Genomic DNA, 16490 nt, shown 5'->3' with positions numbered 1-16490 from the left:
AATGCCCAGTGTCAGCTTAGCTCAGCTCAGCCCAGCCCCAGTACTGGGACAGCCACAGCGGCTTGGAACCCCTGTGGCTGCCAGGTACAGTATGTGAGAGGGTATTTGTATACATGTGTATGTTATTTCAGTCCATGTCAATGTAGTGTGGTAATACATCATGCCGTTTTGAAACATATGTTGCTGGCGTTGAAAACATTGATAAAGAAATATTTTCTTGTGGATATACTGTAGCTTGTGTTGCTCCTTAAGGAATGACCACACTGCTGCAGATGGAATGACCACAGTAGCTCCAGACTAAACTAGCCGGTCTCCTCACCACCGACTCCCACCAGTCTCACCACCAGATTTATATCTGGTTTAAAGCCTGAATAATTCATAATAACTTCATCTTCATCTGATTTTGGATACGGGCAACCTTGAACTTTTAGGTTAGGGTTAGGGTTAAGGCTTGGGTTAGGGTCAAAGCTAGGGTTAGGGTTTGGGTTAGGGCTAGGATAAGGGTAAGGTAATGTTTAAGGATAGGGTCCTCCCAAGGATCCCACTTAGCATCTACCACATTGTCACCCAGTCTTACCAATGTTGATGGCCGTCTCCTGCTTGTCCCCAGTCAGGATCCAGATCTTAATGTCAGCCTTCATCAGCAGCTCGATGGTCTCAGGGACCTTGTCCTGCAGCTTGTCCTCTATGGCTGTGGCCCCCAGGAGCTGCAGGTTCTACAGAGGGGAACAGGGGGGGGGAGGATAAGAAGAATACTTAACACGAGAGGGGCTTTGCAATGTCAAGTGTCAGAGAAAAATGAGGGCCGGACTGTGTCACTCAGTTATGGTCTTGCTTTACCCTAGTCAGCTGCTCCTGTTTTTCCCCCTCCAAAGCTGGGGGAGGGGGGGGGGGGCACAGGGGAGGATAAGACTAAGAGGCCAGTCATTAAGGCAGCTCAGCACAGTGGTAGTGAGAGGGCCGTCACAGGCGAGGGACCCACACACAGGGTTAAATGTGTTTTTCTAAGGAAGCCGGCGGGTCTTCGGGCCGGGTCGTAGGGGCTGTGAGGGGTTCGGTGGACGTCTGGATGGGACTGGATAGGGGCCTACAGGGGTACGAGGGTTTGACAGGGCTGGGGAGACGAGACGAGACGCAGCTGCAGCTGCAGAGGAGAGGGGAGGGGAGGGGAGGCCAGGGGTGCAACGGTCAACCCTCCCCACAGAGCTGTGACCTGAGCCCCACTGCCAGTATATCTGTAACACGCTACTTACATAAAACCACACTGATGGTGACGGGCGTACGCATGAAGGACTGGCTTGAGATCATGTTTTGTTTGTTCAATGGCAACAAACATCGGCCTCACGATTAATGGGCAGCAGCTCTGCGTTCCCCTTCGGTAACTGCAGCCACGTGCAGACGGAAGGCATGTTGACCTCCAGGATGAAAGGTTCACGTAAACCACAGGTCCTAGACTGGTTAATCCTGGTCACTATGCAGTTAGCACATAGATTATCTAAATGGACTTCCGAACCACGGCCTGCTGGTCACTAATTGTGGTGTGTTAGTTTTAGTCTCCAAACCTTTGTCCTTATAAAACTGTGTTTTTAAGATGATTCTCTGAATCGATAGTTGTCTGAGCTTTCCAGGAAGACTTTCAGGAAATCTAAGAATAAAGACTTTAGGAGGGAAGATAGGGGGGAATGAATTAATGAATGCAGGAAAGAAAGGGAGGAAATAAGGAAGGAAGGAAGGAAGGTAAGTAGGATGGAAGGTAGGCGGGATGGGAGGATGAATTTGAATTGTATTCAATCAGGGGCCTCATTTACAGCACCACCTGCCCTTAAGACTCAGAGAAAAACTGATGCAGCGTATCTGAGCTGCCACCAAGTGGCCAGACTGCACTCCTGCACACTCCATTCTGAGAAGGCTTTTGTTTACAGCATGACTGATTGAGTCCATTTGTTTTGGGCAGCGTTGAAGGCCTGGCAGCTTCGGCCCAGTGGTTGATTTACGAGTGCGGCTGCCTGTGTTTGACAAGCACTTCCACATAGACCTTTCTCACAGGGAACTGATTGTGCCTCCCAGATGAAATGATGGGTCCACTATACAACTCCACTCATCCAGTCCCATAAAAACCCATCCAAGGTTTCCACACAACCCGGTCCAAATTCATTCCGACTCCATGTATGCTTACGACACCCACCGGCACACATTAATCAAGCTGAAGGTCTGAGTTCAGCTCTGGCTGAGCTGATTTGGATTCAACACCCACCCCCCAACCTCCCTCCCTGGCCCTGATATGAATGAGTGAGAGAGAGGGAGAGGGAGAGACAGAGAGAGAGAGACAGAGAGAGAGAGAGAGAGAGAGAGAGAGAGAGAGGGAGAGGGAGAGGGAGAGACAGAGAGAGAGAGAGAGAGAGAGAGAGAGAGGGAGAGAGAGAGAGAGAGAGAGAGAGGGAGAGGGAGAGACAGAGAGAGAGAGAGAGAGAGAGAGAGACAGAGAGAGTGAGAGAGAGAGAGAGGGAGAGACAGAGGGACCTAAAATGGATGCCTTGTGTGACGGCTGCCAGCTAGCGAAGCGAGAATGCAAGCTAGTAAGTAAATAAACACGTCATTATTTTGTTTGCAGAGCTGATTGCTCACCAGTGGAATGTCTTGGCTGATATCAGTTGGCAAAGGTTCTGGGGTAGATGGAGGGTGGAGGGTGGCTAGGGTTCGGGACTGAAACTCAAGTGAACATCCGCTAAGTGTTTGCTGTTCCAAGGTGTTTGATATCTAAGCATTTTGACCATAACTGCCTTCAACTGACCATAATTACCATGTTGAATCATTGATACTGCAGCATTACAAAGATCAGGCTTAGGAGCAGCAGTTGGTGAGGGAACCGCTCTTCAATGCTCGGCCTACACCTCCCTCCCTGACCACCTGTGCAGTGTGTTGGATGTACGTGTTTTCCCCTTTCTTCCCCAGTGAGTGCCTCACCTTCTCTATGAGCTCGTAGCTTTCCTCCATTTTGAGAGCTCTGTTCTGTAGGGAGGTGGAGGCTCTCTGGTACACCTCCAGCCACTGCTGGTATGTTGACTCACCAATGTCAGCAACCGCAAAGCACAGAGTACGCAGCCCTGGACAAAATTGATATAGTCAGAACGTTGTTCATGGATTTGATTACAATCTATGTAAATGTCATGTACATGTAAATGTCATTGTGTGAAGCCAATGGAATATGATCTTAGTGCAATACAAATTAATATAATTGTGCGGGCATCTCACTCAACTCAAGGGGGCAGTATAATCACAGAGGTAAATCAAGACAGACAATGCAGTTCACTAAATCTCTTCTGCCAGGCATCCTTTGTTCATCCGTTCCTTAAAGTAAACACTGATCTGCAATGAGTGGATTGGTGAATTCTATGCTCTGGAACCCTTGCTTTCACCTATCCAACTGTGCTAGATTAGGGATGACTTCAAGGAAGAGACAAAAGAAGGATGCATTTTAGAAGCACCCCAAAAACAGAGCCTCCATGTGGTAGGTAGGGGGCGCTGTTCCCTCACTCACTCACCCTCGGTGGCAAACTGCTCCAGGTGTTTCAGTGTGATCTCCTTATACCTGGAGCTGTCAGCCAGACGGTCGTAGACGACAGTGTCCTGGAAGAGAACAGCACCGTCATCAAGCACTGACACCCAACGCAAATGCCCAGCCTTCCTTCACTGAGTGGCCCTGCGGACCAATCTCTAAACCCCAAACACCCAATAGTCACACACAACGAGTAGACATCTCAGTTAAACTGCCACCAATGTTACTGTTCAGGGGGCAGAAATGGTTCTTATCTCAGTATCGTTTCTGCCACAGCAACAAGAGTGCGTTTCACCGACACAGACGAAAAGCAATAAGCGGGGAAATAAACAACATGAGACTCCTGCGGTAATGACGGTCTGTCATGCGTTGCCATGGAGAGAGACAGAGACACTCACGGCTCCTTTGCAGTAGAGGCGTATCTTGCCAGATGGAGTACGCATGATGACTGACATCCTCTTCCTCGTGCTGAGAGAAAAAAAAAAACACATTCAGGAGTGTTAGTGCTGATGCCACCATGGCAGAGCAAATTACCACCTATTATATTAACCAGGATGAGACTGTGGCAGTTAGGGAGGCGTGTAACAGATGTCACACCTTTTTATCAAGCTAAATTAAGTCTAATCTTCTGTACAAGGCAGATAGCAGTTGGTCGACTGTAAATTCTGTGGAAAGGCGGGAGCGTTCTTTAGCAACCATGGTAGTAGATGTTAGCACTATCATCTCCAATCCCTTTATAATGAATTATACTACAATAGGTGATCTTGTGTCAACACAATCTGCCCACCACTTCACACATGACTGTTGTCATGTATCAAAGTGTGGGAGTCAAAGCTTAGCTTAGTTGCAGGTAGCCTAATGGTTAAACTATGATAGCATTACTCATGTATTTTGCAAGGGCTTGCACTTTTAACCAATCACTGCACTTTTACCGCATAAAAGGGTCCAATCAAACCACGCATAAACAAACTGTTGTTTTTTGTGTCCCCTATCAGTGAAGCTGATGGTAGATGAGTGACAGACTAAATATCAGCTTAAGGCCATGCAACACTATTTCCCAATGTTTTACAGAACATTTACACCACAGTGGGGGCAAGTTGTTTTTTGTACTCAGTGCAATATAGTGCTGGAACACAAGAGAAAGTCCTCAATGTTTCTATAACTGAGCACATATGACATTTCATTTCTTCGCAAAACTTCAGAAAAGCTGCAGCAAAATCAAGCATTTTTGGCCACAGATATCACAAAAAAACACTGCGAAATTCTGGAGGGACTGGAAAACAAAATAGTACTTTACCTTGTGAATTCCAACACATGCAGCAGTTCGTACTTCTCCTCCCCTCCAAGCTAAGACCAAACAGGCATACAGAGACAAAGTCAGTACACTCACGAAACTCACACAAACTCTAAACTAGCCTATACTCTGGAAATATCCAAATAAAAACAAAACTTTTACCCAAACCCTGTAACCTTTTTCTAATCTCATTTAATTGCAGTTAACAGTGTTTATCAGTTCCCTGCCCTGTTCTGATGCGGAGGGTAATACGTTAGGCGATGTAATTAATTTTCTTAATTGTAGAGACCACCAGGTACAATTGAGGATGATTAAATGCTTGTTGAGGGTTCTTACAAGGCCTAATAAAGGTTACAGATGAGGACAAATGTCTTGGAAACAGGACGTTCTCCAGAGTAAAATTAGAAAATGGCTTAGGCCTCCGTGCCTCCCGTCCTCCTCCTCCCTGAGAGCAATCATCAGGTTAGCCAATTAAAGGAACAAAGCAGCCGGGCGCCCTTATGTTTCAAGAAGATACAGCAGGGGACAGCATACGTCCCTTTAATTTAATTGAGTCTAACACAAAGTCGGTTATTTTCTATTATAGGGCTGTGTGGATCAATCCACCGCGGTACATTGGCTTGATGTCAAGGTCCTACCGCCTCTAACATTTCATTAGGACAGTTTCTCTAAACCGCTGAACGGGTGTCACATGCTTGGAGTTACTCCTCCCTCGTGGCATGTCACTGGCTGAGAGGACGCTGCTGAGGGACAATGGAAGTGGTCTGTTTTCGTGACAACTTTTAACGCTTCTTTGTCTAAAAAAAAACCCCAAAAAAACAGCACAAGGACTTCCAGCACAAGGACGTCTTTGTACTGTCTATGACGCTACAGCGTGAGCATTTCTCTGTCTGTGAAGCAAAGTACTATCCCACTCTCACCACAATGAAAGAAGACCTTTAAGGCTAGTGCCACATTGCACAATGTGAGTAGTTGTCTGTCAATTAAACTAAAATACGACCTCGTTACATCACACAATGGTCGTAGCTTTCAAAGGCCAGTGCCCCAATGGACAATTTAAAAGCACATTTGAGACAGCTAGTGAAAGGCAGTACACTCTACCTCCCATTGTTGACACTGTAAGGAAGAGTTTTGTCCCTACTCACCGATTGCATTATGACAGAGTCTGGGGTTCTACCGGAGAACACGAAGCCCAGGCTCTGTGCTGCTCTCACTAGGGCCCCCTCATCTGCAGAACAAGAAGAGAACCGATTGGTTAGAAGTGAGGAGGAGTGCACCAGTACAGGCTCTATGTCCAAACTACTGGGATATGATGTGGTACCTAAAACAGACATGCTGCATGCTGTTTGATATGCGCATGAATAAGCGTAGCATCCACCATTCGTACATAACCCTAATTTATCCAGGCAGATTTCAGAAGGGAGGTTAGGAAGCAGAGGAGGTACAGGTACAGGTACAGGTACAGGTACAGGTACAGGTACAGGTACAGCACCATCTGACTGCTCCAGGGTGAGAAAAACCTTTCCACATGTTGTTTACAGTTCACTTAGCTACCCCTCTCTCCCTCTCTATCTTCTACCCCTCTCTCCCTCTCTCTCTCTATCTTCTACCCCTCTCTCCCTCTCTCTCTCTCTCTCTATCTATCTTCTACCACTCTCTCTCTCTCTATCTTCTACCTCTACCTCTTGTTGTCTTTCTCTCTCTCCCTCTCTCTGCAAACTCTATCTTTCTCTCTCTGCTACCTCTCTCTTCCTACTGTACCACTCTCTTTGTCTCTCTCTCTTTCTCTGTCTCTCTTTCTTTATCTCCATACAACCCCCCTAGCACCACAGAAGCTATGCTCAGTAGTCAAACTAATGATCCGTCTTTATGCCAAAGCAAACCGTATTTTGTACGGCAATAAAAAAAAAGGCCTTTTGAATTTCAAATCAAAAAGGTACAGAATAATTATAGCGAGGAAAGATAAAAGTGACTTTCCCTCCCTCTTTTGTCTCTGCGACAAAGGAACAGTCAGAGAAAGAGCAGGGGGGGGGAAATCCAGTTAATTATGAACAGTGAAGGGTCTGCAGATTCACTGAGGTAACAGTCACTTTAAATAGATCAAATGAACATGATTATCTGTCTTAGAGGAAGAGACATGGTCGATCAAAGGAGGGAAAATGGCTCAGAGGACCTTGTCTCTACCTGCTCTGAACCACTACACAAATCTATCCCTGGTCGATCAAAGCAAAAGAAGTCTGACTGACCTTGTATTAGACAGACAATCCACACACATACTGCATACAGTACATAGCTTCCTGGATATTATATTTTCATTTGCATAGATGTATATTTGCAACTGAAAACAATACAAATGCTTGGGGTTTTGTCTCCTGAATATTGGTCATGTAACTCCCACACTCTCTCCCTGTCCTGTCCTCAATACCTATTTGATGCCTGTATGTGATGTCTGAGGACGACACTGAGGTGTTTCACTAACAAACAGTCAACAGTCTACCAGACACAGGGCATTGGACCAGAAATGGAACAAAAAACACAAGGAAAGAATTAAAAGATAAAACACCATTAGCGACCAGATTCTCCATTACATAAGACAGCCACTGGCAGAAGGAATACTGCAGCGTGAGACTCAGGACCAGAGGATAATTCGCCTCTATATTCTATTGTTTGACTGGCTGACTGATATGCCAGGTAACTGATATGGCATTCAAAGTTGTCATAAGGCTTTGTTAAATCTTTGAGTTGTCTTATAACTGTCATAAGGCAGTGTTTAGGCTGTTGTAGGGCTGTCATAAGCAGTGTTTAGGCTGTCCTAGGCCTGTCATAAGCAGTGTTTAGGCTGTCCTCGGGCTGTCATAAGCAGTGTTTAGGCTGTCCTAGGCCTGTCATAAGCAGTGTTTAGGCTGTCCTAGGGCTGTCATAAGCAGTGTTTAGGCTGTCCTAGGCCTGTCATAAGCAGTGTTTAGGCTGTCCTAGGGCTGTCATAAGCAGTGTTTAGGCTGTTCTAGGGCTGTCATAAGCAGTGTTTAGGCTGTCCTAGGGCTGTCATAAGCAGTGTTTAGTGTGTCCTAGGGCTGTCATAAGCAGTGTTTAGTGTGTCCTAGGGCTGTCATAAGCAGTGTTTAGGCTGTCCTAGGCCTGTCATAAGCAGTGTTTAGGCTGTCCTAGGGCTGTCATAAGCAGTGTTTAGGCTGTCCTCGGGCTGTCATAAGCAGTGTTTAGGCTGTCCTTGGGCTGTCATAAGCAGTGTTTAGTGTGTCCTCGGGCTGTCATAAGCAGGGTTGTGGCGTCAGGACGGTTGGCGGTACAGACCCGGCGAGGCAGCCTGGTAGGTGATCTTGTCCTCGCTGTGCTCGGGGACGGCCGTGTGACAAATAGCCATCATGGACATGAAGTCCAGGATGACAGGAGCTGTGGGCTGCAGAGAGAGAGAGAAAGAGAGAGAGAGAGAGAGAGTGTGTGTGTGTGTGGGGGTGAAAAAAGAGAGGACACTTTGTTAGAGAGAATCACTAATCACTAACACTGCAGGGGCCTCACCTATAGCAACCCACAGCGGGAATCTACTTTTATCTTTCTGAAGCAACCCACCACGCTGGGAATCTTCATTGCATAATATCTTAAAAAGGTTTCTCATGGGAATGTATAGCAATACCACTGTCCCTATAGAATAAGCTCATTCTCCTGTTAATATATATTTTTTTTTAAATCCTTCTTCTAGCATTGAGACTGCCTATGGCCCCTGGTCCGAGCATTGATAACTTTATCTTATGATGACTGATGGACAGATGATTCACCTACTTAAACACATGTATTTGTTGTAAGTCGCTTTGGATAAAGGCGTCTGCTAAATGCCATGAATGTAAATGTGTTAAAGCAGAGGGCGGCATACTATGCTGAAGGCAAGGGTAAGGGTAAGGACAGGGTCACGGCGTGTGTGCTGCTCTGGGTGGGGTAAGGACAGGGTCACGGCGTGTGTGCTGCTCTGGGTGGGGTAAGGACAGGTTTAAGGCATAGGATGTTCAGGGCTGGGTGAGGAGGACAGGGTGACGTCAGAGAGGGGCTGGAGGGCAGACCAGGACAGGCAGCTGCTGGGGCTCTCATCTGTACTGTGGCTGTGATTGGACGACCACCAGCCCAGTGTCAGTGACCTCAGCTGGACCAAGAATGACAACACGCCCCTGGGCCACAGTGTGGAGCACAGCCTTGTCAACTGGCATACAGTGTACTAGGATCTACGGTTAGTCAACTGGCCTCATGCATACAGTAGGACCTATGACTCCTCAACTGGCCTCCAATATACAGGCTACGGTTAGTCAACCAGTCTCCAATATACATTGTAGAAGTCGACCCAGCAAAAGAAAGAACACTTTGAGAATGACATTCCCTATTCTCTTTGAACCTGCTTACCTTAAGAGGTGTTCGTAGCTCATATTAGGTTCAAACATACAATACATGACCAAGAAGGCTTTTTTATTTAAGACACAGAGGTATTGTTCTGCATTTCAAAAATATGTATAGGTTATGAGAGTGTTTAGAACTGTACTTATTGTTCTCAGACAAAATGGCCCCCTCAATTTGTACCAAATTGACTACCTTTTAATTAAGAAAACTCCCTGAGCAAAAAGGCCTTGTGCCGTGAATGTTATTAAAGCAGCAATATTTTATCATTATTGTCCCCAGGTCTGCAAAGCCAACCCTTTGAAGAGATACCCTTACAGGGAAGAAAGCAGCCATGAAAGGGAGGCAGAGAGAATCAAAGAGCCTTTCCTAAATGAAGTCCACAGAGCAGGTGGCTGGGAGGGCTCTCTCTCTCTCTCTCTCTCTCTCTCTCTCTCTCTCTCTCTCTCTCTCTCTCTCTCTCTCTCTCTCTCTCTCTCTCTCTCTCTCTCTCTCTCTCTCTCTCTCTCTCTCTCTCTCTCTCTCTCTGGCCAGGCTGACAGGTAGGTGAGGTGGGGTTGGGGGGAGGGCGGGGGGTGGAGGTGACAGGGCAGGGTGGCGGTCACCTAAGAGGAGAGAGAGATGGGTGGAGGGAAGCTCCGGCTGGCCGTCTCCCAGTGTTCCGATTAGATGTGACAGCTAATAGGCTAGGCCACCGCCGGCTCTGCCCTGTGGAAGTCTGGGTAATCTGTGTCACGGCAACAGTGACGGACACTCATTGGTTCGGACGTGACCGGTGTGGGAAGTTTAGGGAGTCGAGATGCAGCGGCCGTGCCGAAAAAACACAGACTCTTCCTCCCTGCTTTCTACCTCGGGGGGCCTAGCAAACAAACCAACAAAGACACAAACCCCAGCACCCTGAGGACATGTCCAGTGACTCAGGAGAATGTTAAAAGCACCTGAGGAGGTGTTTATTTTCATCAGCACCCCCCACCACCCACCACTCACCGCTGTATCAACATGGTTTCCACGAACAGCCCACGGTCGTGCAAAACTGTTGTTAATGACAGGGATTAGTCATGTTTAAGTAAGTGCAACCAAGGTTGTAACGTACATTGTGATTGTTGGTTTAGCATCCATATCACAATAAACACAACTAGGCCACTATGAAAACATTCCCCTAACATTTGACCTGTATTGTGTTAGACAAAATGTCCACAAAAAACAGGTAGAGGGCTCTGATGCAGTAAGTTACATGAGCAGGAGTGGATCCAGCAAAGCAGGTTAAACTCCTGTGGGAAACTATTTAATATTACAGAGTTTTCCTAAATCTCACTGGCATCACATCACAGCTACAGTACAGTACAGTACAGTACAGTACAATCTCCTCACATGAAAAGGTGTCTCTCCTCAAACAGAGCACAACAAAAACAGACTTGATCCTTGATCTAAGCCTATCAGATCACACAAAAGGAAAATGTCTGCGCCAGACAAAAAGAAAGAGGGAACGCTTCTGCACTCGGTCATCCAACATTCATCATCCTCCTCAAATCCTTGAGGTGGAGAGGGATTACGGTTCCCAAACAACGAACGCTTGTTCACTTTGTCAGTAATTAGGGCTCGGCACACAGATATATGTAATTAAAAGGGGATCCTAGCCAAACTCATTACCGCGCTGAGAGTTTGCTGCTGTCACAACACGGCAAACATCCCAGCGGGCTAACTTCTTCTCCCCGGGCAACGCCCACTGCACGTAATTAGACATGACATCCTGCCTCTGATGCTGCCTGGTGACCCGGTGACTCAACCGGCCAATCAGTCAAGGCTTCTGCTGGATCTGGCCACACAGAGGTCGAGGAGATGGCCTTCTCTTCTTCTCTTCTTCTCTTCTTCTGCTCCCACCAAGCACACCACTTGTGTGTGCATGGCCAATACGTCGCTTCATTGTTAGTGGTATACAGTTGACTTACACTTATTTACATTTACATTTATGGCATTTAGCAGACGCCTTTATCCGAAGCGACTTACAACAAGTAAGTGAATCATCTATCCATCAGTCATCATAAGAAAAAGTAATCTATGGTAGGACCAGGGACTATTGGCAGTCACAATGCTAGAAGAAGGAAGAATTACTTCTTAAATTTTTTTTTTTTTTACAGGAGAGAAACTTACACAGGGGGGTAGTGAGGATGAAGAGGTCTTTAGGATAAAGTACTACAGTTGATATTGGAACACGACCTCAGTCAATGTTCAATGGCCTTTGGATGCAGAGATCTTTTAGGTGAAATGACTTTTAATTGGTTTTCTGTGATGGAGAGCATGATACAGACAATGAAGCTGGGGAAGACAATATGGTCAGTTCCTTAGTTCTCTTCTGTTCTATTCCATGTGGCTACAGTCCCCAACCATGTGGATCGGTCGAAGACAGAGGCACGGTACAGAGAGACTAGATCTTTGTACGATTCTAGCAATGACTGATGCTAGACATTTAGAGAGGGCTTATGAGAAATGTTATTGTGTCACACAACATCACGACAGCCACAAAATCACTAATTAGTTTCATGAGAAGCTTTGCTGGATAAGCAAATTGGTATTCAAACAGGCTCGTAATTGTATTAATCACAATATGAAAACAAGTAACCCTTCATCCTGTCAAAATGAGCTAATTAGACTAATCAGACTGTGTTTACGCTGGTTTACAAGGACAACATTAGTGTCAACTTCTCCGCATGATTTTAATACTTCAGAACAATAATACAGGAGGCAAACACAGTGGGGCTGACTTACACATCAATACAACTAATTTCCCATGGCTCATCTAAAGAGTGAAGATAATGTTTTAATGTAATGATAATGTCATGATTCCCAATGTGCTTGATGTTTTATCAAGAAAAAGGCCTAAAACGACAGTTGTTTTTATCGTCAATGCAACACACCCATCTATAGTACCTATATAAAGTACATGGCTTTTCCTGAAGAAACCAATCTAGTCTATATTTAGTCAAACACTAAAAGCCCACACAAACATACAGCATATTTATGCTCCGTTCAATATGGGTACAATGGCTCCACTGCAGCATGAACCAGCCAAAGTAATTAGACCCAACATCGTTCCCCACTTCCTCCTCCGCCTCTGCACAGCAGTCCCAGCCAGTGGGTGGCTGGAGGTGTGTGTGTGTGTGTGGTGTGTGTGTGTGTGTGTGTGTGTGTGTGCATTTGTGTGTGTGTGTGTGTGTGTGTGTGTGTGTGTGCATTTGTGTGTGTGTGTGTGTGTGTGCGTTTGTTGGTATGCGTTTGTTTGTGTGTGTGTGTGTGGCAGGATGGTCCTGGAGTTACTTACGTGATTACTTTGGAGGTTTTCCAGTAAACTGGGGTCGTTAAATCCAACCTCCTCTGACGACTGTGTGCTGTGGCTGTGAATGAGAGGAAGGACATGATGGTAAGTTAGCACCACAGCAGCACGAGGCCCTCGTCAGGACGAGAGGAGAGCACACAAGACAGAGCCTCGGGAGCAGAGAAGACGCTGTTTTGGAATCTTCTAAGATTCTCTGAAGTCTGTGTTTTTCGTACTAGAGTGAGTCGTGTGTGTTTTGTTTGGTGAATAGTTTTTCAATGGCAGCCAGATGCAGAGTCGGTCCCGGGGGCTTGTTAATGCAGTGTGACAATCATTTGGGATTCCTTCCATGTTAACAGTAACTTTTGGGAAGGAAGTATAGTCACTGGCCCGAAAAGACCCCACACACACACACACACACACACACACACACACATACACACACACACACACACACACACACACACCAGATGCAGCAGGGGGGGAAACAGTGAGTGGGAGGGATTATAACTAGGTTACACAAGCCTGCATTCCCCCGTGATTCTAAACTTCCAGAGAACATTCATTGTATCGCCTCCCCCGCACATGCACCCCCCTCCCCTCCCTCTCCTCCCTCCCCTCCCCTCCCTCCCTCTCCTCCCTCCCCTCCCTCAGTCCTTACATGACCCCGCTGTTTCCTTTAATAACGCTACAATGCATTTGGCAGACAAGTATATCGTAAAACCAGCAGATAGGAAATGATAACCAGACGAGATTCCTAATTCCATCTAATAAGAATAAACAAGACCGAGGAGGGAACATAAACGGGATGCGATCAGACCCAGACCCAGACCCAGACCCAGACCCAGACCCAGACCCTGACCCAGACCCAGACCCAGACACGCTAGAGATGGTCCGCTCCGTGTGCAAATTACATTTTCTCCATAATGCCATGGTAAACTTCTATAGCAAATAAAGAGAGAAATATTCCACATAGGACAGGACCAAAGAAGCCAGAAGTGAGTTGTGAAAACCAATTACAAAATGTTCCATAAGAAAACAGGTTGATGTAGAAAGGGAGTAAAAACCAAGAGATAACCAGATGTTGACTTATGAAGGGGATGATGTGAAGAGGCACTTAGAAGTTGCATGAAAGGATGAGAGCCTAGAGGAAGCAGACAACCAGAGCATAAACAACAGGAAATAGTAATAAGGTGTAGTACAGGGGGGTGACGTAATATTAACCAATTATAAACATTCCATATAAGACAGGACAAAGAGGCCAAAAGTGAGTTATGGAAACGAAATACACATATTCCATGAGATGGAAACCAAATCCACATCTTCCATGAGATGGAAACCAAATCCACATCTTCCATGAGAAAACAGGATAAGGGACAGAGAGAGTGACAGTTTATGGAGACACTGATTACAGTGTGGTCGGTATGTGAAAGGAGGGTCATCAGTACCAAGCATTAGAACCACAGTGCTAATATTCTTGTGATAATTACGATGACCTCACCACCAATATTGTAGCACCCCAAGAACGCACACTATACTATACTATACGTATGCGAACAGCCAGGAAGTGTAAATGATTTGCATATGAGGGATGGAACCTACATTTGAAATGTATAAACAAGGTGTATTAGGAGAAAGAACGGAGATGCTTCGCAAACCACCTCGGCTTTTGTTACTCGTTATAAAAGTCTCTGAATAAACCATCAGCTCTCGTCTTTGACATTTTATTTCAAAGTATTTTAACTTAGAATTCCACCACAATGCATCTGATTTTAGGCCAGACACAAAAAATGGATGAATAAAATAAATATGTTATATTTCTCCTGCCTGTCCAGTACAATATCTCAACTGAAGTGATGATGAGAGGGTAAAAACAACACGGACGTCTTACTCAGATGATAACTTATAATTATAATAACACCGTTGTCGTTGCCGTGAAACCATCAAAGCATGTTGACTGGGATTGACGGGCTAGCGGTGAGCACGTCTTGTCACCGGTGACAGAGAGGCTGCTTTCAGCATCACAACCACGGAGGATTAATGGCGGGTAAGGATTGACTGTGCCGACAGCAGTTGGCTGCCCCTCCACCTCCACCTCCGGCAGTGATCGATTGATGATTCAGTGATGAATAGGAGGCTATAGATCAGCTCGGCCGCGTGCTTCTCCCTAGAACAGGGCTTAATAGAAATGTTACAGCTCTGCCGTTAGCAACCATAATAAGTCTCCCCTAATCCCAGAGGTAGGGTCGTTAAGACTCATAAGAGCCATCCAGCAATATTCCCTGGAAGTCCACGGTGAATATATGTTGCTTTGGGGAGGAGAGGGAGAGAGAAATGCAATTATGCCGGGCGGAGCTGGAGCTGGAGCTGGAGCTGGAGCAGGGCAGACACACGGTTACACCCAGAATAGATGCACTGGAGGAGGGGTATTCTATCACACTCAGAGCCCTGTATTAAAATATGGCACGGTGCAAACAGAAAGCAATTTCTCCTGTTCTCTACGCCCCCCTGCACAGACAGACAGACACAGACACAGACACAGACACACACACACACACACACACACACACACACACACACACACACACAAACCACCATCTCTCTAAACAACTCCTGGTTATTGTGCTCTATTCAACATGTGGCCAACCATTTTTTTTTAGGTCTTTCTTTGATGATTTCATATCTTCATAAATCTGCCCTTCTGTCTCAAGAGAAGAGAGCTAGTTCTCCATAAATGCACTGAGTGCACAACATATGCTTCAGCTGTAGGAACACTGCACATACAAGGCCAAACATAGACCACAGACTACCAAGCACCTTGACTAGAATAGCCACAACACCTGTTGGTTTCAACTGAATCGCCATTGCTTTGTCTAACCTGTTGTTACCTCCTACATAATAACATAGCCTTCTCTGGACCACTGGCCGAGTCTTCAGCAGCTGTGGCGCGGCTGAGGCTCCTTGATGAGATGTCTGAAGCTGAAGCTGATCAGTGAGGACGGGCTCTTATTGATTACCTGCTGCCTAGCAGGGATCCTGTCACTATGGGAACATCTAAGGCCTCCCTTCTCAACAGATCTATTAGGGCAACAACTGTCATTGAGAAGCAGCACACTGGTCAATACCAAAATGGCCGACATGGGTTGGCGGTTTCTTAGGCGAGGTTGTGTTTGGACTGGTTTTGAATGGGTCCAAATGGGCTTTTGGTGCAACTGATACAGTGGTGTCTCTTGTTTCTTCCCTATACCATACAATAACCAACGTATGTACTGCGACTGTAGCAACATGCTAGCTAATACAATGATTTTAGTTCAGTTATTACAGCCTTACTACACAGGTTCAGCATAGGGAGGGAAGTTGATTCCCTTCAGTTTCTACACAGATCAATAATATAAATCTGTGTGTGACAGAAGAGGAGTGACTCACTCTCTTCTAAAGCAATGATGAAATCCTAACAATGAGAGAACGCAGCCTGCCGCTCTCTGAGGAGCCCGGTTGCTCTAGGATTGCAGAGGCATTACTAGTTGGGTAGTTCTGAGCCCTTTCGACGCAACAGAGTTTGACTTGTGTGAGAGACTACATTTGATTTGAGAGAGGCACCCAGGGAGCAGGAGAACACAATGAGATTTCACGAACGTTGAGCACAGTAGACTAGCCACAATTGTTTATGTTTTATGGAGTATGTTATTCAGAAAGCACCTGGTGTTTCAGGGAAGTGAAATAACAGTCCTTGCCAAAGTCTGGTGTGTTATATATTATTCATGACTACAGTCAGAATGAAAAATACTTTCAATAGCTATTTCTTCCTGTTTTGTTCTGGTATAGTTTGAGTGTTTTTTGCCATTTACCCCATACACATTACTCGTTGTACTAGTTGTTTACCAGACAGATAGGAAGTAAACAGAGACATGCGTTCAGAAGGTAGGAGT

At 45.9% G+C, this 16490-nt stretch overlaps 1 protein-coding gene across 1 annotated transcript in view; it reads right to left on the bottom strand.

The window, feature by feature from the left end:
- Positions 1-16490, bottom strand: part of atp8a1 (ATPase phospholipid transporting 8A1) — a 97653-nt gene that overhangs the window by 38464 nt on the left and 42699 nt on the right. The window contains exons 16-23 of the mRNA XM_083686206.1: positions 12568-12640; positions 8163-8268; positions 5996-6078; positions 4854-4903; positions 3955-4024; positions 3543-3627; positions 2965-3104; positions 578-716 (exon numbers count right to left, since the gene is read on the bottom strand). Of these exons, the coding sequence (XP_083542332.1) occupies positions 578-716; positions 2965-3104; positions 3543-3627; positions 3955-4024; positions 4854-4903; positions 5996-6078; positions 8163-8268; positions 12568-12640 (746 nt within the window). The remainder of the gene's footprint in view (positions 1-577; positions 717-2964; positions 3105-3542; positions 3628-3954; positions 4025-4853; positions 4904-5995; positions 6079-8162; positions 8269-12567; positions 12641-16490) is intronic.

Source organism: Argentina silus (assembly GCF_951799395.1).
Source record: "Argentina silus genome assembly, chromosome: 15".
Lineage (NCBI taxonomy): Eukaryota > Metazoa > Chordata > Actinopteri > Argentiniformes > Argentinidae > Argentina > Argentina silus.
This window is presented reverse-complemented; position numbering and strand designations above follow the sequence as displayed.